We start from the raw sequence: 27,887 nt of genomic DNA, 5'->3' as shown, positions 1-27,887 counted from the left end.
CAACGTGCTCTAAGTATACATATATCCCCCCCACCTTCCCATCTCAGCCCTCTAGGTCTCCACAGAGCGCTGGGCCAAGCTCCGTGTGCTGCGCAGCAGCACCCCACTGGCTGTGTCTGTTTCACGCGTGGTGAAATGCATGCTAACGCTACTCTCGATCCACCCCGACCCCTCACCCTCGCCGCTACCCCCCACGCCCACACATCCTCTCTGCTTCTACTCCTGCCCTGTACACAGGTTCATCCGCACCATTTCCCCAGATTTCGTATAATGTGTTAATACACAATACTTATTCTTCTCTTTCTGACTAATGAAGGCATATTATTGTATCAATTAACACCTATTTTACAGGGAAAGTGAGGCTCAGTGAGGTGAATCGCTTGCTCAAAATGGTGGAAGCAGGATTTGGACTGAGGTCTGACTCCAGAACCCATGGTCCTTCCCCTGTAGTTCAATTCCTCCTTGTTGTCTTGCCCTTCCCATGAATGACTGAGTTCTGGCTGGTACTCAGGGGAGGACTCAGAATACTAACAGAGAAGCAGAAAGGACTTTAATCAGCTGAAGAAATGAGTGATAGCATCGTGGGGACTAGGATTATTCGGAAGCTACAACTGGATAAATCAAGGAAGGAAGGGCACACTTCCTCACTTCTCTTACTCTTCCAAGTACTCTGCTAGACGAAAGCTCATCTAGTGCCTTAACTACTGACAGCACCCAGGCACCTGAATATGCAGGATGGAGCCCAGACCAGATATTTACCTATGCTTCCCTTAGTAGCTCACTACTCTTCATCACGCGCATGTTCAGAGGTTCACAGTAAAGGGTAAAGCATATTCTTCTCCAAGAAATACTGCTTTATCGTGTTGAATGGACAATAGAAAAACATTAAAGTCTGTTACTTCTTCCCCTGGACTTTCAACACTTTGTTTATTTTATCTCTGACACTCCATTTACCAAATGCGGAGCCAAAATAATCTTCTTATAGAAATAATTAGTATTATGAGTTTCCCTCAAAGAAGGGAATCGACTTTCAATTAAAAGCAAATTATAAAGGAACCCATTTGGCTTTAGAAGTACTGTATTTAGGTACTATCATATAATCTACTATAAAGTAGTCAGAGAACAGATACCAAATGACTTACCACTCCAAGGGGACTAAGGACTCTGTGTGATAAACCAATAAGGCTGAAACAGAGCCACAAACTCAGATTACATTTGACCATCCCCTGTTCTATCAAAAATAACAGGTTTATCTATTGTGCTTTCTTACCAGTAAATGTTGCAACCAAGACTTGGCTGTTGATACATTGCTTTTATTAATACTTTTATCCCATCAAAAATGTAAAATTTTAAATAGCCTCAGACATAGAAGACAAACTATGGTTACCAAACGGGACAGTGGGGAGGGGAAAGGCAAATTAGGACTTTGGGATTAACATATACACATGACTATGTATACACAGTAAGGTCCTACTGTACACAACAGGGAATTATATACAATATCTTACATAATCTGTAATGGAGAAGAACCTGAAAAAGAATGAATATATATATATAAACAATCAGTTTGTGATATACCTGAAACTAATATAAATGTAAACTAACTATATTTCAAATTTTTAAAAATGGTTAAAAAAATATATATATAAAACTTAAGGGCTTGTATGAATGCTAAGATAGCTCATTTTTAAGATAACAGGAAAATACTATAAAATGGTTAGTTTGGGAAGAAGTGATAGTTCATACATTGTACTTATTCACTTATGACCAAACCTAAAAATAATCTTAAAAAATTTTTTCCTTTTCTTAAATAAAATCAAGTCTCTTGGTTTTACTAAAGCCATAAAATTCCCATGTAATTTCTGCAGTTATACCTTCTGGAGTGGCTAAAAAAAGAAGGGTCTCTGATAATCTTAAAATGTTCTTATTTATGTTTGTTTAAAAAAAAACACATTATTTCCCTCACTTACACTCACTCTTTATTTAAGAAACAAACACACTGATAAAATATCGATATTTTCTTACATAAAACATAGTGTACAGAAAAATAAATTCTGACTTTATTAGAATAGCCTGTTGGGATCCCCTGGCAGTCCAGTTCCCTGGACTCAGTGCTTTCACTGCCTGGCGCGGGGAGGTGGGGTGGGGTGGCACTCTAGCTCAGCCCCTGGTCAGGGAACTGGGATCCTACAAGCCATGCAGCGCAGCCAAAAAAAGAAAGATACTCCGTCAAATAAAAAGACATACTATTTAAGAGCACACATTTTTATATGTCAGAAGCTGGATTAGGATTTCAATTCTCAGTTCAGTTCAGATGCTCAGTCCTGTCCCACTCTTTGCGACCCCGTGGACAAATACAGCATGCCAAGCCTCCCTGTCCATCACCAACTCCCAGAGCTTGCTCAAACTCATGTCCATTGAGTCGGTGATGCCATCCAACCATCTCTTCCTCTGTCGTCCCCTTCTCCTCCTTCCTTCAATCTTTCCCAGCATCAGGGTCTTTTCCAATGAGTCAGTTCTTCACATCAGGTGGCCAAAATATTGCAGTTTCAGCATCAGATGTTTCAATGAATATTCAGGACTGATTTTCTTTCGGATGGATTGGTTTGATCTGCTTGTGGCTTAACATCTCTAAATCCTAATTTCCTTACTAGTGAAATGAGGTAATTGCCATTACAAGCATAAAATAAGAAATGCAGGTAAACCTCTTAGCACAATACCTCTTCGTACAATACTTAGTACAAAATCTCTTAGTACAATACACACTTACTATATTAGCTCACTGTAATATAAATAATGAAACAAATTTAAACCTTTTTCCCATTAATGAAGGGCAGAAGAAGCTACCTAATTTACCAGATTGCACTGAGGATTAAATGAAGTTATAACCATAAAGTTCTGGGGCATTATTACTATATCAGGCTAATTATAATAATTTAAATTACTAAATTTCCTTCACAGGAAAGTTATAACCAACCTAGACAGCCTATTAAAAAGCAGAGACATTACTTTGCTAACAAAGGTCTGTCTAGTCAAGGCTATGGTTTTTCCAGTAGTCATGTATGGATGTGAGAGTTGGACTATAAAGAAAGCTGAGGGTCAAAGAACTGAAGCTTTTGAACTCCAGCTGGGGTTGGAGAAGACTCTTGAGAGTCCCTTGGACAGCAAGGAGATCCAACCTGATCCTAAAGGAAATCAGTCCTGAATATTTATTGGAAGGACTGATGCTGAAGCTGAAACTCCAATACTCTGGCCACCTGATGTGAAGAACTGACTCACTGGAAAAGACCCTGATGCTGGGAAAGATTGAAGGCAGGAGGAGAAGGGGACAACAGAGGATGAGGTGGTTGGATGGCATCACGGACTCAATGGACATGAGTTTGGGTAAACTCCGGGAGCTGGTGATGGACAGGGAGGCCTGGCGTGCTGCAGTCCATGGGGTTGCAAGAGTTGGATACGACTGAACAACTGAACTGAACTGAATTTATTAATAGAAATTGTTTACTGTAGCTATATACATGAATCAGTAACTTAATAGGACTAATTCAAAAATTTACTCTGTGTTTTCTTAAAAGAAATCCTTTCTCCCACTAATCTTACAAAAAAAGACATTTCAAACCTCCAGTTAATTTTTTTGGGGGGGGAGGGCCACACCCCAAGGTTTGTGGGATATTTAGTTCCCTGACCACGGATGGAACCCAGGTCCCCTGCTGTGGAAGCTTGGAATTTTAACCACTGGACCACCAGGAAAGTCCCACCCAAGTAATTTTTCCTGGTAGACTGTCACTGTTGACAAAACAATCCTAACCTCTGAAGATAATCAAATCTCACCTGAGGACTTAAGGACTTTATACAACAAATTCAGATACCACACTACAGCAACCACAGTCAGTCACTTTTTCAGCTTTTACAAGACAATGAGGTCTCGCCACACCCAAAACAACAAAATACATTGTAGTCTATAAGAAAGCCTCATTCTCACAAGTAAAATCAATGTAATTCATTTCAAAGATGACCTATACTACCCACTTTGTCCCAGAATGGATATGAGATAAACTCCCTGGACATTTAAAATCTTTTAATGCTACCTGAAACAAATCTGGCTTTCTTTTTCCTACTGAAATGAAAGAAAAATACTTAACCACTTTTATTCAAGGAGGAAGGATACATGGTTGCAAATCTTGAATATACTTAACAGCACTTTCAGGTCTAATCTTAACACAATTATTATCGCTTTCGTTCGTAAGAGAAAGGAAATTATATTCCTTCTTGGCAGAGGTCTTTAGTACTTATATATTACACAAATTCTCATTATTTCATAGCAGAAAGAAATGAACTAACTAAATAAAGCTTCCAGATAATATTTAAGACAAATTCCTACAAAAATAAGTAAACTATGCTAAAAAAAGTTTGTATCACTTCAGGAGTTATGTTAAAATTGGTCAGAATGAAAGGTTGATTCCTCTACACATAAACAAGAATAAGCAGTGTACTTTCATGACCTCAACTTCAAAGAAGCAAACTGTGGCAGACACAGGTAGTCAATTTTTTTAACTCTATAAAAGGCAAAAGAGTTGGCTTAAAACTCAACACTCAGAAAACTAAGATCATGGCATCTGGTCCCATCACTTCATGGCAAACAGATGGGGAAACAGTGAAAAACTATTTTGGGGGCTCCAAAATCACTGTAGATGGTGACTGCAGCCATGAAATTAAAAGACACTTGCTCCTTGGAAGAAAAGCTATGACAAACTTAGACAGCACATTAAAAAGCAGAGACATTACTTTGCCAACAAAGGTCCGTCTAGCCAAAGCTATGGTTTGTCCAGTAGTCATGTATGGATGTGAGAGTTGGACTGTAAAGAAAGCTGAGTGCTGAATAATTGAAGCTTCTGAACTGTGGTGTTGGAGAAGACTCTTGAGAGTCCCTTGGACTGCAAGGAGATCAAACCAGTCAATCCTACAGGAAATCAGTCCTGAATATTCACTGGAAGGACTGATGCTGAAGCTGAAACTCCAATACTTTGGCCACCTGATGCAAAGAACCAACTGGTTGGAAAAGACCCTGATGCTGGGAAAGATTGAAGGTGGGAGGAGAAAGGGACGACAGAGGATGAGATGGTTGGACAGCATCACCGATGCGATGGACATGAGTTTGAGTAGGCTCCAGGAGTTGGTGATGGAGAGGGAGGCCTGGTGTGCTGCAGTCCAAAGAGTTGGACCCGACTGAGCAACTGAACTGAAAAAAGGCAAATTAGCTTGCCAGTAGTAAACGGCACCTGAAACTAATTAGGAACCTGTTTATTTCAATCAGAGCATGACAAGCAAACTATGCTTTCTAGTGAGATATTTGTATTATAACTTGACGAATATGGTCAAAATGCAAAACTTCCTTTTAATAGAGTGAAGGACAGACTAGACCTTAAGCTCGGAAAAGATACAACAGGGCCAGCTGGAGTTACATCTTCTAAACAAATGTCTTCTAAACATGGAGCCAGCACACTGCCAAAAATGCAGGGAGTTATACGACGGAATCTATAATACATATCCTTTCATTTTCAAAGATGACTACTGAACGTGTAACAGCCTTTAGTTTTGGACATCAAGTCGTTTCTGGCTGCCTCCTGAGGCACACAGTATGATCATGCTTTCTGGCCCTCCTGTAGATGCTGGGGCTGGGTGACTAATTCTGGCTATTGAGTTTTGAGTCAAAGTGACTTCTGGTCCAGAGGATTTAACTCCTGGTGGAAGACGCAAATTTTTCACAGCACTCCTCCCACTTGTCTCCATGTTTGAGATATCTGCATCAGCCTGGTTCCCCCACTGACCCATCATAAAATGGGACACAAAAAAGAACTACACTTTGAAGCTGTTTGTATACACATCATAACCTGACTGATGTAAACTGGTTCCAAAAGTAGGGTACTGTTATAACATAAAGACTAAAATATGTGCCATTAGCTTGGGAGGCAGGAAGCAGGGACACTTCTCAGAGGCTGAAAGGGGGGTGCTCCTCAGTAAACAGCACAAATATTTGGGAAAAGTCAAGATACTATAGCTTGCAAAGCAGATCATTTAGTTAATAAGCCTGTTCTAGGCTTTCCTGATGGCTCAGTGGTTATGAATCTGCCTGCCAATGCAGGAAATGGGGTTTTTTTTTCCCCTGGGCTAGGAAGATCCCCTGGAGAAGGAAATGGCAATCCACTTCAGTATTCCTGCCTGGGAAATCCCATGGACCGAAGAGCCTGGTGGGCCACAATCCATCTGGTGGGCAACAAAAGAGTTGGATTTGACTTAGCAGTTAAACAACTCTAGGGAGAGAGGTTAAAAAACCTGGATGTTAAAATGGTGAGTTCGCTGCTCTGGGTTTGGTATTACACATAACAAATAAATTTAAAAACCTGACCAGTTTGTAAACAGGAATGAAAGAGAAGAGGCCAAAATTTTAAGAAATTGCAGTGTTTGAAGAGTGCTTCTCAAACAGTAAATCAAAAAATCAAGAGAAGGCCCTTGATTAACAAAAAGAGGGTAAGGTTCAAAGCAAGGTAGGGCCCTGATGTGTGAAAAAGTGACAAAGTGTTAGTCGCTCAGCGGTGTCCAGCTGTCTGCAACCCCACGGACTACAGCCTGCCAGACTCCTCTGACCAGGGTATTCTCTAGATAGCCAGTTAAAACACGAATGGATTAGAGTCTCAGAGCAGAGACCTAGTTAAAACTGGACACACAGGCAATGCTTTCAGTTGAACAAAATGCTCAGAGGAGAAAGACAGAGACAGACACTAAGGACGTGGCTCTTCCAGCAAAAGCAAAAGGTTTCTGGGATTAACACTCAGGAGACGAGACACCTGTAAAGAACTGAGAGGACGGGCCATCTTGCACACCGAGCTAAACGAAACATTACAAGCCTACAAGCTGCGCTGCCAACAAGCAAGCAAAAATCAAGAGCCCAGATTAAAAATCAGAACGATTCAAAAGTACAATCGGCCTCCTATGGTCCACGGGCAGGAAGCAGGCTTTGAAGAACTTTGGCCCCCAAAGGGCTTGCCTTCCAGTATCTACTTCAGAGGAGGCTGAAGCAGATCTACTTCAGGGAAGGGGATAGAAAGAAAGAAGTCTCCCCAGATGCCAATGCCAAGAGCCACACAAGCGGCGGACTGGGAGCCCCTCTAGGAGCCTGCACTTGGCACCTAAACAAGCACATTCCCCACATACAGAGGAAGAAGAGCTTCTAAAGCCAGCTCAGTGGGACTCCAGGGATCGGGAACTGCTGTCTTTCCATTATCCAAAGGGGAGCGTTACTGTGGGGATCATGTGTCTGTTATTCCCACATACTCTGCGTGTGTGTGTGTGTGGCGGGGGGAGGGGGTGCAGACAGTCTTTTCACTCACAGACCTCCAGGCCGAGGGGAAGCACATCCAAGCCTGATCTACAGAACTGCAGGCCACCTGGAAATCCTACTCTGAGCTTTTTTGCTGGCTAGCCGGGACTTTCCAGCCGGGCTCATGGAGGAAGAGATGAGTGTATCTTGCCTGTGGGAAGGAGAGTGATCCACATCTCTGGCTGGCCAGAAGGGCAGATCTGCCATGACTGTTGTTCGCCAAGTCTTTCTGTTCTTTGCCATCTGGTCATATGGTAGGACTGCATTTCCTGGCCAACCATACGGTTAGAAGGAGCCATGTAACTTGTTCTGGCCAACGAGTTGTGAGTTGAGGTGACGCAGAACCTCATGTCTGGCTTCTGACCAGAGCATGTGAATAACTGATACAAGATACGAGACCTCCCAGAGCTCTTTCCTCCAGCATGGTGTCCAGCAATATTGAGAATGGAGGCTGTCTTGTCATCTGGATCCTGGAAAGAGGGCACAGAACAGGACCCCTAAATCAACCCAGGAGACAGTGCAGAGTTAGCAGTCAATCTCTGTAATAATGGCACTGAGACTTCACAGCGCTGTGTTTATAGCACAACCTCACATATTCTGTCCGATAAATGGAGGCAACCCCTACCATCACTGAACATGAGTCAGAGGCAAGCTCACTGATCAACTAGTTCAAGTTCCTTCTACAAATGATAAACAGGAGATCTACAGTTAAGCCACAGATTTTAAGTGCCTTGCCTGGTCACACAGTAATTACACGGCAGAAGAATTTGATGGAACCATTATTTATTGTTGTTCAGTCACTAAGTTGTATCCAAACCTTTCGTGACCCCATGGACTGTAGCCCTCCAGGTTCCTTTGTCCATGGGATTTCCTAGGCAGAAATACTGGAGTGGGTTGCCAATTCCTGACCCAGGGATCAAACCAATGTCTCCTGCATTGCAGATAGATTCTTTACCACTGAGCCACCAGGGAAGCCAGAACCATTACTATCCTCAAGTAATTCTAAATTACCATGTGAGTTATATTCCTAATCTCTAAACACAGCTCTGGATAGACTCAACTAGACACATATGAATAAGTTAGCAATATGCCAATCTATTCATTCACTCAACAAATAATGGTGGTATTAAGCTCCAACACTGAAGGTATCCTGAGTTCAGTTCAGTTCAGTCGCTCAGTCGTGTCTGACTCTTTGCGACCCCATGAATCGCAGCACGCCAGGCCTCCCTGTCCATCACCAACTCCCCGAGTTCACTCAAACTCGCGTCCATCGAGTTGGTGATACCATCCAGCGATCTCATCCTCTGTCGTTCCCTTTTCCTCCTGCCTGCAATCCCTCCCAGCATTAGAGTCTTTTCCATGAGTCAACTATTCGCAGAGTCAGGAGCTAAAGACTAATCAAGGATCTCCGTAAGTGGCCTAGAAGTTTACAGAAGGAAACTGCTGAGAATGATACTAGGTAACACATAACATGTAGCATGTAACAGACCTACCCTAATGGGTAGATAGCTAAGGAAGTGACCCTGAATTTAGATCTGAGGGATCGGTGGGATTACTAAACCCATCATAGAGGAATAATGTTTCAGTACCCGGGAATAAATGAGAGTGATCCTGTGGCTGGAGTGAACTTAAAGGTCTAGAAGGACAAAACGGAGGCAAGGACCACATTTTACAAGGCCTCAAAGATAAGCCACTTTCAGAGCAATGAAAACCCCTTACAGGGGGTTAGCAGAAAGTGACACAGTTAGATTCCAGTTTACAAAGGACCACGGGCTCAGTTAAGAATATTGGGAAGGCAGAACTGTGATCGTGGGAAAACTTTTTAGGGAGTTACTAAACTCTAGGCAAGAGATGTTAGCACCCTGAACTAGAAAGCAGCACTGAAGATGATGGGCTTTTCTGGCGGCTCAGCTGGTAAAGAATCCGCCTGCAATGCAGGAGACCCTAGTTCGATTCCTGGGTTGGGAAGATCCCCTAGAGAAGGGATAGACTACCCACTCCGGTATTCTTGGGCTTCCCTTGAGCTCAGCTGGTAACAAATCCACCTGCAATAAGGGAGACCTGGGTTCGATCCCTGGGTTGAGAAGATCCCCTGGAGAATGGGAACAGCTACCCACTCCAGTATTCTGGCCTGGAGAATTCCACAGACTGTACAGTCCATGGGGTCGCAGAGTCGGACATGACTGAGTGACTTTCACTCACTTCACATTGACAATGATAACATCAGCTATTTGGGAAATTAAACACCACTACTACAACCGGAATTTTTATTCAAGCTAATTTAAACTCTTGCTAACCTATCTGACCTTTCATCCTAGTTCTCTAATTTCTCCACTCTGATTCACAATAAATTCAAACCCATTAAACTTAGTCAAATAACACCAATATGATAAGGTTAGCATAACGTGTCACCAACAGGCCCCAGAAACACTTTTAAAAGATACATATATTCCATTATTTCCCAAATAAGGCAGGCTAATTAGTGAAAACTTTCTAGACTAGAATCTTAGAAGTCACAGATTTTAAAAATTCAAATGTCAGATTTAATCCAGGAAAGATTTTAAATGGCTGGGTGCAGAAAAAGGGACATTATAGTTCTAAAATTGGCTTCTTGCTAGTGAAAAAATGTATAAGGCATCCTCGAGAATTAAGAGTTTTAGATATGAGCAAGAATTAATAAGGTTCAACTGAAAAATTTTATAGGGGAAAAAACCTAGTCCTAAAAATAGTAAGATTAGGGGAAAAATATTAACCCTATCATTCAGACAATAATCCTATACTCTGCTCGTCTTAAAGAAACACAGAACAGGAGACTTCCCCGGTAGCGCAGTGGACAGGAGCCACCTGCCAACGCGGGGGATGCACGTGTGACCCCTGGTCCGGGAAGACCCCACACGACACAGCAACGAAGCCGCGCACCACCACTCCTGAGCCTGTGCTCCAGCGCCCACGGCAGCCACTGAAGCCTGAGGCCCTGGGGCCTGCAAGCACAGTGAAGGAGCGCCTGTGCTGGACTGCTGACCCAGGGGCCTGAGCCCGCGCTCTGCGACGGGAAGCCACTGCGGCGAGGCGCCCAGGCAGCACACCTGGAGAGCAGCCTCTGCCCACCGCAGCCGGGCAGGCGCACACGCGGCAACCAAGACAAGCAGACAGACAACTCAGCAAGGACGCTTCATCACTGCAGAAAGGCAGCAGGAATTTCTGAAGCATAGTCCACAAAATCACAGTATACAAGTTCAGACAATAACGTAGAACTCACAGATGTTTTAAAATGATGTACAGAAAAACACAAAGGAATCAAGGAATATATTTTTATGGAATTGATTCTATGATATTTCCTGGTATACAGAAAAAAAAGGTTTTTCTATTTTCTTGGAATTGCATTACAAAGGAAAAACTCACCGAGGCAAAAAGATTCATACAGAATTTTCACATCTAATGACAAGATATCACTATGATAGATACAAGGGAAATTCAGAGATGGTAATAAGATAACTGCTACCAAAATTTCGGTTCTCAAGACACTTTCAGATCAGAGAGAAAGAATTTTAATGTAAAAACTTTAGAGTAAAATAACTTTGATTTTTGCATGATTCTACCTATCTTTACTTCAGATAGAGGGAAGGAAAAAAGATGACTTTTCAGGAACTCAATGTTAGAAGTTGGCTCACATGGTTTTATTAGACTCTGAGTGATAACACACAAAATATCCAAAGTAAAAATAGATACAGAGACTTAAGATTGCTTCAGATTATGGTTTATTTACCATATGAACTATAACTTCCTTAAACAAAAAGACATGTCTGTGGACCCCATATTTAGCATTATACTTCATAAGCGTAAGTTTACAAATATTTGATACATCAACACAATATAAAACAAGTGCTCTTAGCAGATATTTCACAAAACTTACTTTTGGAAAGGCCAAGACAATTTCTCTGGCTTAAAATTTTGGATCATTAGAACGTCTCATGGGAGAAGGAAGTGGCAACCCACTCCAGTATTCTTGCCTAGAGAATCCCATAGATAGAGGAGCCTGGTGGGCTGCTGTCGCACAGAGTCAGACATGACTGCAGCAACTTAGCATGCGTGTATGCACTGGTGAAGGAACTGGCAACCCACTCCAGTGTTCTTGCCTGGAGAATCCCAGGGATGGAGGAGCCTGGTGGGCTGCCATCTAAGGGGTCGCACAGAGTCGGACACGACTGCAGTGACTTAGCAGCAGCAGAATGTCTCATGTCCTCCTGATCTTAAGAGAAAAACACCAAACTATAACTTAAACCCTACTTTTATCAGCCTACTCCAAAAGCTCAAAGGCAGTTAAGGTGGGTATCTGACTATCATTTTAGCATGTAAATAATCATAAAGTACCTGGATTTTTCCAGAACTATATAAATATAAATTAAAGAAATATTTGTGCCAGAGGATATTAAGTTTTTAAAATACAGTATTGTTTCTTCTTTCTAGGGGCTTCAAGTGCAGTGAAAGAAACATGTAAGTGAATTTGCTTTCTAGAACTCCAGGTGACATCACCTAGGAAGGGTGAGTCAAGAAGGGCTTCATAAAGTTGAATAAACATGGGGCCAGGAAAGGTATGTGGGGGTCAAGGCGCACTGTGAGCAAACGCAGGCGTGCGGACCTCAGAGAACGTGGAGCACAGCGTCCTGAGCAGCAATCTCCACACTGCCCTGATACACATCCCCCTGACCCCACACTGGGCCAGCGCTGGTCTGTGACCCACAGCGTGAGGCACAGTGAGGGCAGTCACCTCCAGGACAAGGCGATAAGATGGCAGCTTCTTTCTGGAGCTCTCCTACCCACCTTGGCACACTTTCTTTTGGATCATCGGCTCTGGGAGGAGCCAGGTGTCGGGGCCTGGGTGATGACTGCAACCTCTAATAGGTTCTGCAGAGTATGAGCCAGAGCCACTTGGTAAAGTTGCTCCTAGATTCCAGACCCTCAGAAACCAAGATCAGTGTTTGCTGTTGTAAGCGGCTAAATTCCGGATCAGCAGTTATGCAGCAATAGACAGCGAACACATGTTGGTACTGAGTGTCCTCACTGAGTAACACAAATCTCCATCGTTGAAATGGTCTGGCATCAGACCATGGTCTTCGAGGACAGTGTTAGTGAAGAAGCTGCTAATAAAAGGCCCACGGGGTTCCACAAGGTGAGGTGAACGTCCCTAGAAACCAGGTGACTTGGCTAGGAGGTTTCCACCAGAGAGCTCAGAGTGCTGCCTTGTCCTCCTGCTACGTACAGCTGGGAAGAGAGAGAGAGAGGAGAGAGAGACTAAATGAAGAACAGTTAAGAGCGAGCCAGGAGTTGACGGTTTCAGACTGCAAACAGTGCTCCTACTCAGAAATGGATCCTGAGTCAAGATCAAATGCCGGGCACTGACAGAAAAACATGCTCTAAAAACTACGATGAGGGAGCGACTATAAAATATTTTGTTAAGACCTCAGAAAGATCAAAGATGGTTTCTTAGAGTACCATTTGGGCCAGACAAAACACTGCTAAACAGAACTGTGAGCTTCAAAGATTCCTCCTCAATCGAACAACAAGGCTTTTAGGAAGCTTAAGCAGCAGGAGCTCAAGGCAGAAAAAGGCTTATCACAGAGAAGTTCATGGGTGCGGCTTTCAATCAATGGAACAGACTCCAGTGAAATTCATATAAGATCCACAAAAGTTTTTAAAATAATTATAAACACAGAAACACTACCAGCTTGACTTAATGGAAATGAGACAATACAAAATGAAAAAAGGTCATTAAGAGCCCTAAAATTTCGGTAGGCAGCAAGTTAAGAAAACTCAGTAGCAAACAAATATGTTTTACCTTCCGGATAAACAAAGGGTGAACCAAATGCCCCAAGGGCAAAACTGAGAGCATGAATCATCAAGGAATTACCATCATGTGCCTGACTGGATTTTAACAATGCTGAGGACCAGAGCCTCCTGGTGCCTACCAGCCCCACCCTCTGCCTCCCCTTGAATAGGGACATTTTGCACCCCAAGTCCGACCCAATACTGTATATTGGTGGTGGCAGGGGGCGGGGAGCAGATACCTCGTCAGCAGTACAGGTTGAGAGGGATCTGTACTCGAGAATGACGTGTGGGAAGCTCAGCGGCACCTGGAGCCAATCTGGGTGAGATCCCTCTGCTGTAATGGGACGAGACTTCGGGGGCGCTGGGAGCAGTAACTTTCTGCATGTGGTCAGTGTGGCAGCCAGCCTCCAAGGGCCCCCGCCTACACTTTCCAGGCTTGGTTCTGTGACCAACAGCATGAGACACGAGTGAAGGTGTGTAACTTCCAAAGGTAAGTCACAGAAGACTGTGCTCTCTCTCGGGTCCCCTCTCTCTGTGGGAAGCCTGCTACAGCCCTGATCAACAGCTTTACTGGGACTCTATGAAAGGCCAGCACCTACATGAGCTGCTCCTAAGATTCCCAGTCCGCAGACGCTGTGAAACAGTCTGGAAGTAGTCTGTTACGCAGCAATAACTAACTACTCCAGGGCTGAAGGAGGGGAAAGAAGACTGGAAATGTAGACAGTGGTCAGAACACGCAGGGCCCAGGGAACTCCACTAAGAGGTTTCTGCATCTTATTCTATCAGAAAAAGGAGCAATTTAAGAATTTTAGACAGTGAAATGACAACCAGACTCACATTTAAAAACACCACCTTGACAACTTTCAGGGGGTGTGAATTTGAAAACTAGAGTAGGGAGACCAGTTAAAGAGCAACTACAAACCCTTCAGAATCAAAAGACATCCTCATCTTTTAACAGATTTTCTTAGATTCAAATGCATGGATGTACGTAAAGGAGCCTCACGAACTGAAAATCTGTGGAGCATAGACAACTACATGCAGTTTCCTATGACAAACCACGATGGAAAAGAACATATTAAAAGCAGAATGTGTGCGCATATGCACACAGAACTGAGCCACTTTGCTGTACAGCAGAAATGAACACAACACTGTAACTCAATGACACTTCAATAAAGAACTGATAAAAAAATAAAATGTCTAAGCATTTTTAAAAAAGAACCACAAGCATCTCCATGACTTTCCAGAATGTTCTGAGGGTGAGCAAATGGCAGTGTTGAGAAGTACTGCAGAGGAGGGAGCGTTCGCAGACATTTAGTAACACCAGTTGACGCCCATCTCCTGCATTGTGAAACAAGTGTGCTGAACAAAAGAACTGTTTTTCAGATATTTTTACACAACCGTGCAGCAAGAGTGACAGGCCTTGAAGTTCATCAAGCCACCGGCGTCTACCTAGAGGGACAACCCCCTCCTTTGGGCTCTAACTCCATCTCTAGCTGCAGAAGCGTATTTTTAAAACAATATTTATTGCCTGTACTAGTTGCAGCACGTGAGACTGTTAGCTGTGGCGCGCAGGATCTATTCATACTTCCCTGACTAGGCTGGCACCTGGGCCCCCTGCTTTGGGAGTGCAGTCTTAGCCACTGGACCACCAGGGAAGTCCCTGCAGGAAGGCATTTTGTGTACCTGATGTTGGCTGGATAAAGCCCATCATTGCTCACATCCATTACCAACCGAGTTCAAGACTTAACAGCATCACTCTAGCTCTTACCACCATTTTCAGCTAATGTCCCCTAATCTAACTCAATCTTCCCCACACTCCCAAACTCTTCTGCTGTTCTCTAGTATTAAGATTTATCGGTAGGTAAACGCTTTACAGTCTCAAGTTCTTTCAACTTTCCCTCCTCTTCTCACCCTACTTTGAGGCTGGAGCCCTTCCAAGAAGCTGCTTATCTCCCCAAGTCCCACACACGCATAGACAGGTAAAGGCCCTCCTTGCTCCCCATTGCCTCTTGGCTGTCCTTCCAGAAACCGTAAACCCTCGGATGTCCACACCATCACTCCTCCTTCCCAGAGTGGCTGCATCCACCCTGCTGCTGGCAGCGCTCATGGTCTTCCTCTCAGCCACCCCCACCGCGGGCATCATCCTTAGTGATGGATGATACACCTCCTAGCATGACCCTCTCACTCGCACTGACTTACTTTTCCTCTATGCCCTCTCAGTCCCCGCTCCTGTGGTTACCTCTAGACCTGCCTTAACCAGTAACTGTGATACCTCTAAAATCTAAGTTCAAGCATTTCACTCTAACTGCCCCCCTGCTGACTTAAGTCTCACTCATTCCAGAATGCCTCCTCCCAACAACGCTGTTGCAGGGCAGCCTGCGCTTCCCCTAGCCTGCACCAGCTCCCTGAGGTCTTCTTCCCTCATTACCCAGTTCAGACCACAGGTCTATCGTGCTCATCTATCTTACATAGGGTAATCTCCTCATCCCCCTTTTCCCCTCCTTTGTACTTGCTGGGCAAACCTCAACTGCACAAGAACCTTATTATATACCTACTTTAGTCTTGAACTTGAGTTGAATATCTGAATTCATATGCCCAAGTGAGTGGACTGGTCTCAATTTAAATGATCACAAATACTGAGCCCCAGCTGATTCATCACATCTTGTTACATTTCTCTAGTAAGTGAGCATCTCACACTCACCTCTGTCTCACAGGCTCCCACACTCTGAGGCGATGACCTCACCTCATACATCATAAAGAAAAAAGAACCAGAGGAAACACACCCCCATCCTCCCCCTGTCAATGCTCAAACCTGTGTACCGTATCCTTTCATACTTCTAAAAAGGAAAAAGTACTTCTGCTCTAATCAGTGACCAATCCCTCCAAGAAATTAATCCAGGGAAAGATAGCAACCAGTTTTTATGAATAAAGCCCTTGAGGAGAAGAGGAAATAGGATTATCTTACTCTTTTCAAAGACATCAGTCCAACTAGTATATTAGTTCTAATAACTTATTTATAATAGCTGTTTTAACATTTTTGTTTACTAATTTTATTATCTGGGTTATTTCTACGTCTCTTTTTGTTGATAACTCTTCCTTAGTTGTTAGCTAGCTTTTCCAGCTTCTCTGCATCTCTGATTTTCTTTTTAATGGACACCAAACATTAGTTTTATGCTGTAGGACCTTCTAGTATCCCTTTAAGCACTGTGGGGCTTTCTTCTGGGACACAGCTATCTGAAATTAGTTGGCTCTTTTGGAGGACAGTGTTTGGTCTTTATTAGGGTGAGCCCAGAACAGTTTACTCTAGAATAGCCCTCTGGGAACTTGTATCGGATGCCCTCTGCATTAGATCTTTCCACTCTGGTCAGTGAGGACCCAACTTCCTGCCCAATGTGAGGTCCCGGGAACGTCCCTCCTCCCTTCCAGCTGTTTCCCCGAAGACAGGCTCAGATCACTTTTCAGCTGGAGAGCCCAGGGACCTCTCTGTAGACCTTTTCCTGTGGCCTGGGAACTCTTGAGGGAGTGGCCGGTGCAATGGAGGACTCAGCTTTGCTTCCCTGGTTTCCGTCCACTATAACTTTGGAACGCATTAAAAAAAAAAATCATTTGTTGATTTCCCCATGCCCTCCCCAGCCATTTCTTCAGCTCCTCTCATAGCAGAACTATTCCAAGGAGTCATCCAAACTTGCACCGACCCTTTATCTTACAGTATTTCTTCTGTCCCAATCACGACTTCCTTCCCACCACACTATCAAGATAGGCCAACGGCATGCATCAGGTTGGATGGCCACCTTCCCTCACTCATCTGCCCAGGGGCCACAGCTGCCACATGTCCTGCCCTCTTGAGACAGCTCTAGACTCACTTTCCTCCTAATCCTCTAAGAGCTTCTCCTCTGTCTGAGGCTCGATGCAGTTTTAAGACACACCCACATCCCAAAGGCTTTCAGATTGACAGTACAGCCCGTGATGTCTGAATCGCACCTGCAGTGCAGACTGTTCTAAAGCATTACATTCTTGCACAGGCAACTAAACGTGAAGAAGAGGCACTGCAAACTGAGTAACTCCATCCTTCACAAACCCTCCCTCTTGCATTTTTCCCTCCGTCAGTAAGCCACCTAATCACCCGTCCACCCAGCTGCTCAAGGTAAAAATCAGCGATTACGACAGAGAGTGAGAGGGTTGGATGGCATCACCGACTCAATGGACAAGAGTCTGAGTAAACTCCGGGAGTTGGCGATGGACAGGGAGGCCTGGCGTGCTGCAGTCCATGGGGCTGCAAAGAGTGGGCACGACTGAGTGACTGAACTGAACTGAAGCCTTGATTCTCTTTCTCCCTCTAGTATGTTCTGATCTGTCAGCCAAGCTCTGCTGGTTCTACCTTCAAAATGTGCCTCTAGTCCATCCACGTCTCCTCGTCCCTACCACCACCTAGGTCAGAGCCACTCCTGCCCAGTACGACTCATTCTGCACACCACAGTGACAATAACCTTGAAAAACAGAATTCAGATCATGTCCTCTCTTGTCTGAAACTCGCTTATTACTTCATTTCAAAACAATCCAAACTCCGTGGGAAGTGAAGTGAAGTCGCTCAGTCATGTCCGACTCTTAGTGACCCCATGGACTGTAGCCTACCAAGCTCCTCCGTCCATGCGATTTTCCAGGCAAGAGTACTGGAGTGGGTTGCCATTGCCTTCTCCAGAGGATCTTCCCCACCCAGGGATCGAACCCAGGTCTCCTGCATGTAGGCAGATGCTTTACCGTCTGAGCCACCAGGGAAGTACAGTCGCCTGTAACAACTCACCAGAAATGGGCCCGACTGCCTCTGGGCCCTTCGCTCACACTCCTCGACCCTCTCCACATTGCCCCCGCCGCACTGGCCGTGTACGCCCTGTGCCTCAGGTCTGCCTGGAATGTTCTCCTTCAGATCTTCAGAGCGCTGGCTCCTCCCTCGTCAAGTTTCAGGGCCCATTCTTTGACCCTCTCACACACAGAATTCTCCTCCTTCCACCAGAAACTCTGTGCTGTCTTGATCCACTGCCACTTCTATTCATTTGCTTTTTGTCTGTGTCTTCCCATTAGAATTCAATCATTCAATTAAACAAAGACCGGACACTTACTATGTGCCAGGCACAATTTCAGGTGCTGAAAATACACCTATGAATAAAGCAGACACAAAGTCCCACCCTCACAGAGCCTGCATGCTAGAACACAAGATCCATGAGAAAGAGAACTGTTTGTTCACTGTCGGATCCACAGGACCTGTAACAGTCCTGGGCTCACTGTAAGTGCACAATAAATATTCGCACTCTGAAAAGTAAATGAAAATGGATTTATCTGTATTTTCTTAAGTCTCTGTACAATATACTTCAAAAAAGCCATATTTATATTTTCTTTCCCTTTCAGACTCTATTACTCTATAGTAATTACTTTTACAGTAAAAGCATGAATTTGAAACCCTCAATACAAAATTCTGCCTCTAATTTCAAATTCTCCTAACAGTAAAAATGTTCTACACTCACTTATATTTTTTAAGTCCTTTAAAACATAAGCTTTCTAGACTAAACTGGAACTAATTACCCATGTACCCAGACTACTTTTACTTCTGTGTAAACTGTTTATGTGTGCAAATGAAGCCATCAACTAATTTAAAAAATTGATTATTATAAAATACATATGGAAACGGATCTAGTGCAGGGATAATATAATATACCCATTATCACAGAAAATTATCAGAACCCTACTTCATCTTGCAGTTAAGAAAACCCAGGTGCACGAGAGCACACAAACTCAAGTGTACATATACACACACATGGGCAGACAGCTGGAAGTGGGGTGAGGGCTTAGGTCTAATAACTCCCAGTCTGATGCTTTCTCCAATTAATAATTACCTAAAGATACAGCTTTCTACACCTACATCATACAACTCTCACATCTACACTAGACAACTCTAAAAACAAAGGACTGTACAAATGTAAGTGGTTTTGAACAGCAACAGGAAGCAAGGCCACACTGAGTGTTCAATCAGTATTTGGTGACAATGCAGTGTGTGTTTACAGCGCCCTCACATACACCATCTGACACTCCTGACAGCCACCTCCCTCATAAGGAGGTCAGGAGAGGCTGGCACATGCAGAGACTGAAATTCATCCTGTAAGGTTAAGTGACTTGTCAAAGGCCACAAATGTCAAAGTGCATCTTTCTCAGAGGATATACAACTGGTACTTGTGATTCTATGATAATCAAAACAATTCATCCCAATATAGAAAAAGATCTGAACCTATATTAAATCATCCACAGAACACTTTCAACCTCAGCTTATCTTTCCCCTGGACTTATTCTAAAGCCTGCATCGTTATTTCTTCAGCCAGTACTTGCTATACTGAAGGAAATTCAACCAAAATGATTTGCTTTAATAATCTGTTGCAAAATTCCCAAACTCTCACCATGCATATCCAAAGCTGAATCAACTGTTTAACGATAACCTCTATAACAACACATAAATGAAGGGCTTTATCTTTTAAAGAACTGATTATATCTCTATTAATTAAAGAGAAATCTGAGATTATGGGTCACAGTAAGTTTATTAACTATGAATTTGTTTTTGGTTTTCATCTACCTACAGTGAGGCTGGTGGATGAAACACAATTCATATATTTAAAGGTGCAACGTCGGGTATCTGCTCTGTTTAAAATGCTGCAATTTCTCAAAATCATTACCTACAGTCACAGTCCTTAATAAACTTGATCAAGATAACTCCAAGTAATTCACTGAAAGTAGTTCAAATAAGTTGTCTAAAGCATCTGAATCACTTGTTTTCCTGATGATGTCCCCCTAAATTGATTTATCCAGTTGTTGCAATGTATTAATATAAGTCACATCTTAGGGGTTCAAAAGCTTACTTTAAAAGATACAATCTAGTTCAGCCTGCATATTTCATCCTTTCAATACTGCACTTAGAGACTCAGAATTCATTTCATTCCTAAGTTACAACACGAAATTCTCATTTCCTTGTGGGTTGTCTTCTTTTAAGAAACAGTATCACAAACCACACTACCAATCCATGATATAAAACATTATCCTCTGCTTTAAAGTTATGTTTTAACCAACTGCTGGTAACGAATACCCTTTTCAGAAAAACTGAATCACAAAGCGAAGAATCCACACCTTCATATATATCGAATAGAACTCTTGCCATTACATACGTATATACCCTCTAATACCTTACCCTTACTACTACAGACTGTGATGTAGTAAAACCTAATCTGTTTTAGATAAAATATTAGAAATGGCTAGTTTAATATGTAATCTTGGCCACAAATTTATGAACCTGATTGTTATTCCTTATTTACAAGATTTAAGCTCTCCTTTAGTTAGCTGGTACTTTTAATTGTTGTTGATTAACAGAAAAGGTAATAGTTCTGTATAAACTTCGTTACAGGTCACAAGCACCCACCAAACACCATTAGATGCATAAGCCCATTAGTTTTCAGTCTTGTTTTGTGAGAAAATGAAGTCTGACTACAAATGATACTAATCCAAAATCCTAAATATCAAACCGCACACTGAAAACAAGAGCTAATATTAACACTTTAGGCACCAGGCCTGACAGTTTTCAAGAGGCTCCTTCTGAAGGTAAGAGTCCTCAATCCTCCTATGTTGCTGATTCAAAAATACCTTGGGCAGGACAGAAAGCTGAAACTAGACTTTATTACTGCTTCTCAGTTATCTTTGATTTTAACTGATTATTTGCTATTTAATGGAAAAACCCCAAATATTCTCAATTCCTTTCTAATTCAAACTAGCTGTAAAAATTAAGCTTTGCTTCTAGTGCAATTGAGATTTCACATATTTCTTTTCACTTCCAATGCAGTGCACAGAATAAAGGAATCTAGACTCAGGACTAAGAAATTTTGGTTTTGAAAATTTTAAAGGAAAATAGGATTCTTAGTTTCTTTTAAAAAATGAGAAATCAAATTTTTAAACTTATCACAGTGATTTAAGTTTGTTTTTATAAAACAGAAAAACTATAGATTTTTTAATAAAGTTTTGAAAATGTAGTGCTTGACTACTTTTCCTCTTAAGAAAGATATGTACCTATGCCCAATTTAACCCCTAATTAAAAACAAAAAATACCTACCTGGCTACTTCATAAACTTGGTTTTAATAACATTGTATACTGGGCCAGTAAGAACAGTTTGAAGAAAGAAAAGATAGGTGTCTGAGACTATTTTGTCTGGTGAGAACCTTACTAATAAGACTAAGTGCTGGCCTGTGACGGCTGGATCCTACTTCTAACAGTCCCAAAGGTGGCTGTGTAGGACAGTAACAAGGCGAGATCACTGTTAACATCTTAACTACATCACACACCTTACCAGAACCAGTCTTGGTGACAGAAGAGAGTTTAAGCCTCCACCCTTACAGTAAGAGTCAGAGTCTGGCATCCCAATGGGGAAAAAAGCAAAACCCCTAGAGGAGCCAAGCAGCCCCACTGTGCTGAGCACCATTCTAAGCCTCCTTTTCAGAATGTCCTTTCCAAAACGAGCAGGACCCATAAAGGAGAATTTTAGCAATGGAAAGCTCCAGTTTGAACCAAAATAAGTCAGCTTTTAATGAAAACGTTCGATAGTACTGATACCTTGGAAAAACTATCCTTTTATTTAAAGGTAAAGCCACAGCACTAAGTAGTATACAACATTTCTTACTTAGAAGATGATAAACTTAAAATGCTAAAAAATTACAGTGGTGCAACCTCTGGCCCTGCTATTTAAATTTTTGTCCCTTTTAACCCCAAAGAGATTTATTTCATATTTAGAGCTGACAGTCTATTGATTTCCTATTGTTTGAAAATTACTTGTTATTCATTAAACCAAAGCCCTTCTCAACTGTTACTTTTTGACGTAGCAAGTTACAAGGTATCACATTATACCAGTTCAGACAATAAATCTCTAGCATCTATGATTTGGTCTACTCCACTAATTCACTACAATCTGTAATTATTTCTCAATCTTCACAAAAAAAAGGACTAAACAACTAAGTTCTAAAGTTGAGCAAAATTCATGTTTGGAGGGCACCTTCTACTTAAAAGTTGTTTTTTAAAAACTAAGAGATATGCCTAATTAAGGCAGTGCATTCAGCTTATAATATAAAAATTAAATGAAAATAAGTGTTATTTTCTGTGTTTAGACCTAGCATTTCCGTCACATTTACCACAGAAACAAAATACGCTAACAATTACCAGGTATGGTCCACACAATTTTCATAAGGTGACACACACACATGAAACTATTGTCATCTAATCCTGTCCCATCTTTCGTGATCAACTCCTGACCCTAACTAACGTGTCAAGCAGAAGCAGACGTTTGTTTTAATCTTTTGTCTTTATAAGAAGCATATCCTTCTTTAGCAAATTATCAAAAGGACTGTTTTTCTAACGCTAACTCAATATTCAGTTACCTTTATTTGTGCTTAGTATACGTTTTCAACATCAACATGCTACTTTTAATGCTGTGATTTGAGCTACACAGCCTCCTCTGGCCAGTATGAACCACAGGACTGGAGAGCAGCTGTTCCACCTGGGACTGTTTACATTCCTCTCTTCAGTATTTATTCCTGAGGTCTCCGTTTCACTGGTCATAGTTTTGGTTGGATGTGAAGTGAAACAAATTCTAAACGGATGATAGGAGAAGGTAGTCTGAGGGGGGAAAAAATCCCCTGAAAAATAGGGACTCTACATGTTAGAAAATAACAAACGTCAAAATTCTTTCAGTGAATGAAAATTATCCGTAAAAATGTAATAAGCCTTGGTACTCCAGCTGGGTTCAGCTCTGATCTTAGGCTGTGGCTCCTGAGACAGCCCGAAGTGTTCAAAGAAGCCAGACTTCAGTATGTTTCTAAGGTGTACTGTGTAGTGCTGTTTTTATCAAAGCTCTGCAGCTCCTTGGGGGCAAAACAATAGCCACAACTTAATTTCCAGGTCAGTCTTAACACTGACACCCCCATCTTGAAAGCATATTTGTAAAACTTAAGAAACAAAAATAAAACCAAAAGACAAGATTCTGCAGTCACAAGTACTTTAATTTTTAAAAACAAATCACTCATTTAAAAATAAACAAACGGCACCATTCTACTCTCAAAGTTGGTAACAAGTAAAAGAAATTAGGAGATTCTGTCTCATAGGTAACGTGCTCGGAGTCAGGACTAGACAATCTCAACTACTACACACGCTAAAGACACTACTCTCCGAAGGAAGAGTCAACTGTCACAACTTTTTGACTTTAAAAGGTTGAACAACCCAAACAGTTTCAACAGCTTTATTTTCAAAATCAACAGTACAGAGCAAAATTTCTACATTAAAAAAATTCCGTACAGTACCAAATAGAGGTATTACAATATAGTTTTCCACCACAAAATTGTAGTACCAATCCAGCGACTCCTCGACTTCTTGAACTGTCAACACACTGCCCCCCCTGTTTAAGTGGCTGTACCTGAAAACCAAGGTATGCAATTCCTTAGTCGGCATCGAATGACACCGACAAGGATCTGGGGGAAACGAGACGAAGTCTTGTGTCTGAGCCCAACTTCCACGACCAAGGACAGCCACAGCTACGACACAGTGTCTGTAAGCTGTCAACATTTAAACACTGAAGCCCCCCCCTCAAGGAAAACATCTCCCGGTTAAGAGTTCACTCCACTTGAGTTCGGTGATGGATAAGAAAGAACCCTTTTTCTAAACGGAGATCTGTTAACATCTACTTAGACTGGGTCTTGTCTCCCGCAGGTTGAGAAACCAGCAATCAGGCGAACTTACATTTTTATTAGGAAAAGAAATAATAAAGTTACACAGGCTTTAGAAGAGCCACGGAGTTCCCTTCAAAATCTGCAACATGTTCTCAAGGATCAAAGAAAAAGTCAGGAGGAGCAGGAGTTGACAACCCTCCGATTAAGTAGGACTCGGAGGAATGGATGCAAAAGTCCCAGAAAGAGGACGTAGGACGCAAGTCGGCTCTGGGCTGCTCGCCGGCCTCGACCTTCCGCTGCAGGACGCCCGCCACCCCGCCCGGCCTCTCGGCGGGTCCACGTGGGCCGCGCAGCCCCGCCAGCCTGCGGGCCGCCGAGAGAGCACCGCCACCCGAGCGCCCGGAACCTGCGCTCCCGGCGCCGGCGGCGCGCGAAGGCCGAGCCGGCCCCAGAGCGCCACCCAGCGGCCCGCCTAGAGGCCTGCAGGCAGGGCCTCCGCGGCCCGGCCGCCGCACCCCCCGCCGCCCGCCCGCTCCCTCTCCGGATGCACAAGGCCCAGCCCAAGCGCTCCGACCACAAAATGGCTGCCGGCAGCCTCGTCACGTGACCCCTTTGTGCCTTTCGGGCGCCCGAACTCCGCGGGCCCCGCGTCCGAGGGGCCAGGGTCGGCGGGTGGCCCGAGAGGAGGCCTCGCCGGGCCGCGGCGGCCGGGGGGCGAGGCCGGGGGCCCCAGGGTAAAGGCCCGGCCGGCGACGGGAGTCGGCGGCGGAGAGAAGATGGCGGCCATTTTGTGTGGGTCTGCGCTCCGCCGCCGCCGCAGGCAGCGGAGGGAGCGGGGCCCGGCGGCGGGTCGGACAGGGGAGTTAACACGTACCGACTCCTCTTCCTTCTCCATTCCGGTGGGCATCTGCGGCACGGCCCGGTTTATCGAGGCGTATTCGTGCAGGTCGGGCAGATCCTCACAGCGGAAAACCGGCAGCGGCTTCGAGGCGTCTAGCGCCCGCGCCCGAAACGACAGTTTACTCATCTCAGGCGCAGCAGATACCTCTCCGCTCTGGGGAAACGGCCCCGGCCAGCGGGATCATGGAGAACCGGGGGTTCGGTCCCCACTCGCCCACCGCTGCCGGGGACTGGAGGGGCGGAGCGCGGGGCCCGCCGTCCGGGCACTCAGAGCCGCCTGGAGGTGGGAGGCCGAGACGCTCCGCTCCTCTCTCGCTCGCTCTCCTCAATACGCCATGGCCAACATGGCGGACATTAAAACTCCACTGTGCGCTCTTCAGCCAACCCCAGCCATTCCCCACACTGCATCGCGCAGCGGCGCGGGCACGCGGGGGGGGGGGGCCGCGGGCTCGAGGCCGGGCGCCGGCACGGAGCGCGCGTCCCGCCAACCCCCGGCGCCCGGCCCCGCTCCCCCGCGCCCGGCAGCTCGGCCCCCGCCCCCGCGGTCGCGGGCGGACCGGCCGGGTCTGGGCGGCGCGCGGGGCACTCGGACGCCGGGGACCACGGCCGGCCTCCCGCCCTGCGCGCCCGCCGTCCCGCGCTCGCTCCCGCCGGCGCCGTTGGCTGACAGGCGAGGGTGCAGCGAAGCTACAGCACCCCCTCGGCGCGGCGACGGCCCCGGGCACCTGTCAGCGCTGGCGGCCGGGCCCTGGGTGAGGGAGCGGGCGCCCCCAGCCCCGGCCGGCGCGGCGTCTCAAGTTTTATAACGAAACTACAGACGCCATTCGGGCCGGGATGCTACTTTGAGTGAACTTTTTAACCGGCCATTATCTTTACGTGTAAGGAAACTCTGGACGGTATTTGCTCGTCTCCGCTTGGATCCTGGGTCAGTTCCCATCATTGCGCTCAGTGTAAACAAGAGGCGTCCTACGTTTGCTCCAACTAGGATTTTGGTGGTTTTATTTATTTTTTCATCCTGCATTTTTATCGACCCACAGTCACGTTTATTGTCATCGAAGTAAAGGGAATAATAATTATCGGGCACCGTAACCCTTTACGGAAAAAATATAAAAGCAAGACCTAGTTCACATTTTGAGAGCCGGATGATTTTTCTGCACTGGAAGAAAATGTTGCTTCAACGTAACCATGGGTTGACACTTATTTTTACCTTTACCTTATTTAACCATGGGTTGACACTTGTCCTCTAAAAAACTTTTTACAATTATTTGAAGACTTATAGCACTCCTGCCAACCGCCCCCCCCAAAATGTTTTTTTAGAAAGAAAAACTATTAGATGAGTATTTAGATGGATATGATGGCTACCATGTGGTTTATATTACACATGAAAATGAGTATCCAGAGAGCCCTCTCCAGCAGAATATTTTAAAAACCCGAAAGACTGTTGCGGTGGATTTAATAGGTTTGGCAGTAAAATTTCAAATATTCACCGAGATCCAAAAATGCTCTGTACCTCCGCTTTTCTCCCCAGGGGACACATAATAAAAATAATCACTTCTTAAATAATGGGTTGGATGGGAACTGTTATTAGCTTAAGGCACAGAAGCAAGGTGTTATCTTTCAGTCTGGTTTAGCTACCACCCGGATGGGGTGGGGAGAAGGAAAGGAGAAAACGGGATTGCAGTTCTCCAAAATTATCATCAAACTCAAATACTGACAGCTCACTTCTGTGTAGCAGACATTCACCTACAAGTCCTGTACTAAGAGGATGCATTGACTGACTCAACCAGCAAACGTTTTTTTGAGACCTCAGGGGCCCTCTGAGTACCTGCTAATTATTCAGGGGCTTCCCTGATGGCTCAGTGGTAAAGAACCGAGGTGCCAATGCACGGGACTTGGGTTGGATCCCTGGGTGGGGAAGATCCCCCCAAGAAGGAAACGTCAACCCATTCCAGTATTCTTGCCTCAGAAAGCCCATGGACAGAGGAGCCTGGCAGGCTACAGTCCACTGGGGTCTCAAAAAAAATGGACAAGACTTAGTGACGAAACAACAACAACAGAGAATTACTCAGCACCCACAGGACTCCCAGAGGAGCTTACGTGGTTGGAGCAGGACTCGTAGATGGAAACTGCCACACCTGAAGTAAGTGTGAGGATGACAGACCAGGCAGCAGTGGCACCCAATCCATGGGGAGCGGCTCTAATGAAAACATTTGGGAAGGATTTTTGGAGGAGGTAATATCAGGGTGAAAACTATGTAGGTTAAGTATGGGTCAAGGGTTGCAAAAAAGAAGAGAAGAAAGGTATCTTGGGCCAGGTGAACAGTTCATGGGAAGACCCAGAGCCCTGGGAGGGTGTGTCACACTCAGGGATCCTCACCACACCATGGACCATGACAGCTACTTAGCCACGTTTAACAATTCTGAAAATACTGGCTGAATACTTGTATGGTAGGTCTCGCCAGGCTACATATTGTATTTCTGAAAATCCTTGCAGAATTCAGTTGATTTAGGAACCTAGAACTAAAATAGTCTTAAGTCATGACTGAAGCACCAAGAAAATGAATCTATATAATACATATATATATATATGACCTTCACTAAAACAAGTCTATAGGGACTCCCTGGTGGTCCAGAGGCTAAGACTCCATGCTCCCAATGCAGGGGGCCAGGGTTCGATCCCTGATCAGGGAACTAGATACTGAATGCTGCTACTAAGAGTCTGCAGGCTGCAACTAAAGATCCCGTGTGCCATAACTATGGCCCAGTAGAGCCAAATAAATAGATAGATATTAAAAACAATAACAGCCTATAGATAACATTTTCTATATCCTGCAATAGATCCCCTGGAGAAGGAAATGGCAACTCACTCCAGTATTTTTGCCTGGGAAATTTGTGAACAGAAGAGCCTGACGGGCTATATAGGGTCCCAAAGAGTTGGACACGACTTAGCAAGTAAACAACAACACAAACAACAATGGGCACTATACAACTAAGTTCCTTGTTCAATAGAAATTCTAGACTCACACTTCATGGAGGGTTCAGAGAGA

The 27,887-nt window shown here is 44.2% G+C and overlaps 1 protein-coding gene across 5 annotated transcripts in view; it reads right to left on the bottom strand.

Annotated features, from left to right (window-relative positions):
- The window catches only part of EPC1 (enhancer of polycomb homolog 1), a 96,534-nt gene that overhangs the window by 41,639 nt on the left and 27,008 nt on the right, over positions 1 to 27,887 (bottom strand). For 3 of the 5 annotated variants that reach the window (XM_004014260.5, XM_004014258.5, XM_060397389.1), the window contains exon 1: positions 24,816 to 25,210. The exons of the other annotated variants lie outside the window; for them this stretch is intronic. In XM_004014260.5, coding sequence (XP_004014309.2) covers positions 24,816 to 24,968 — 153 coding nt within the window. In that variant the 5' untranslated portion in view covers positions 24,969 to 25,210. Of the gene's footprint in view, positions 1 to 24,815; positions 25,211 to 27,887 lie in introns of those variants that run through there. 5 annotated transcript variants of the gene reach the window in all.

This window comes from Ovis aries, chromosome 13, assembly GCF_016772045.2.
Source record: "Ovis aries strain OAR_USU_Benz2616 breed Rambouillet chromosome 13, ARS-UI_Ramb_v3.0, whole genome shotgun sequence".
NCBI lineage: Eukaryota > Metazoa > Chordata > Mammalia > Artiodactyla > Bovidae > Ovis > Ovis aries.
The sequence above is the reverse complement of the archived record's forward strand: the minus strand, read 5'-3'. Positions and strand labels throughout refer to the sequence as shown.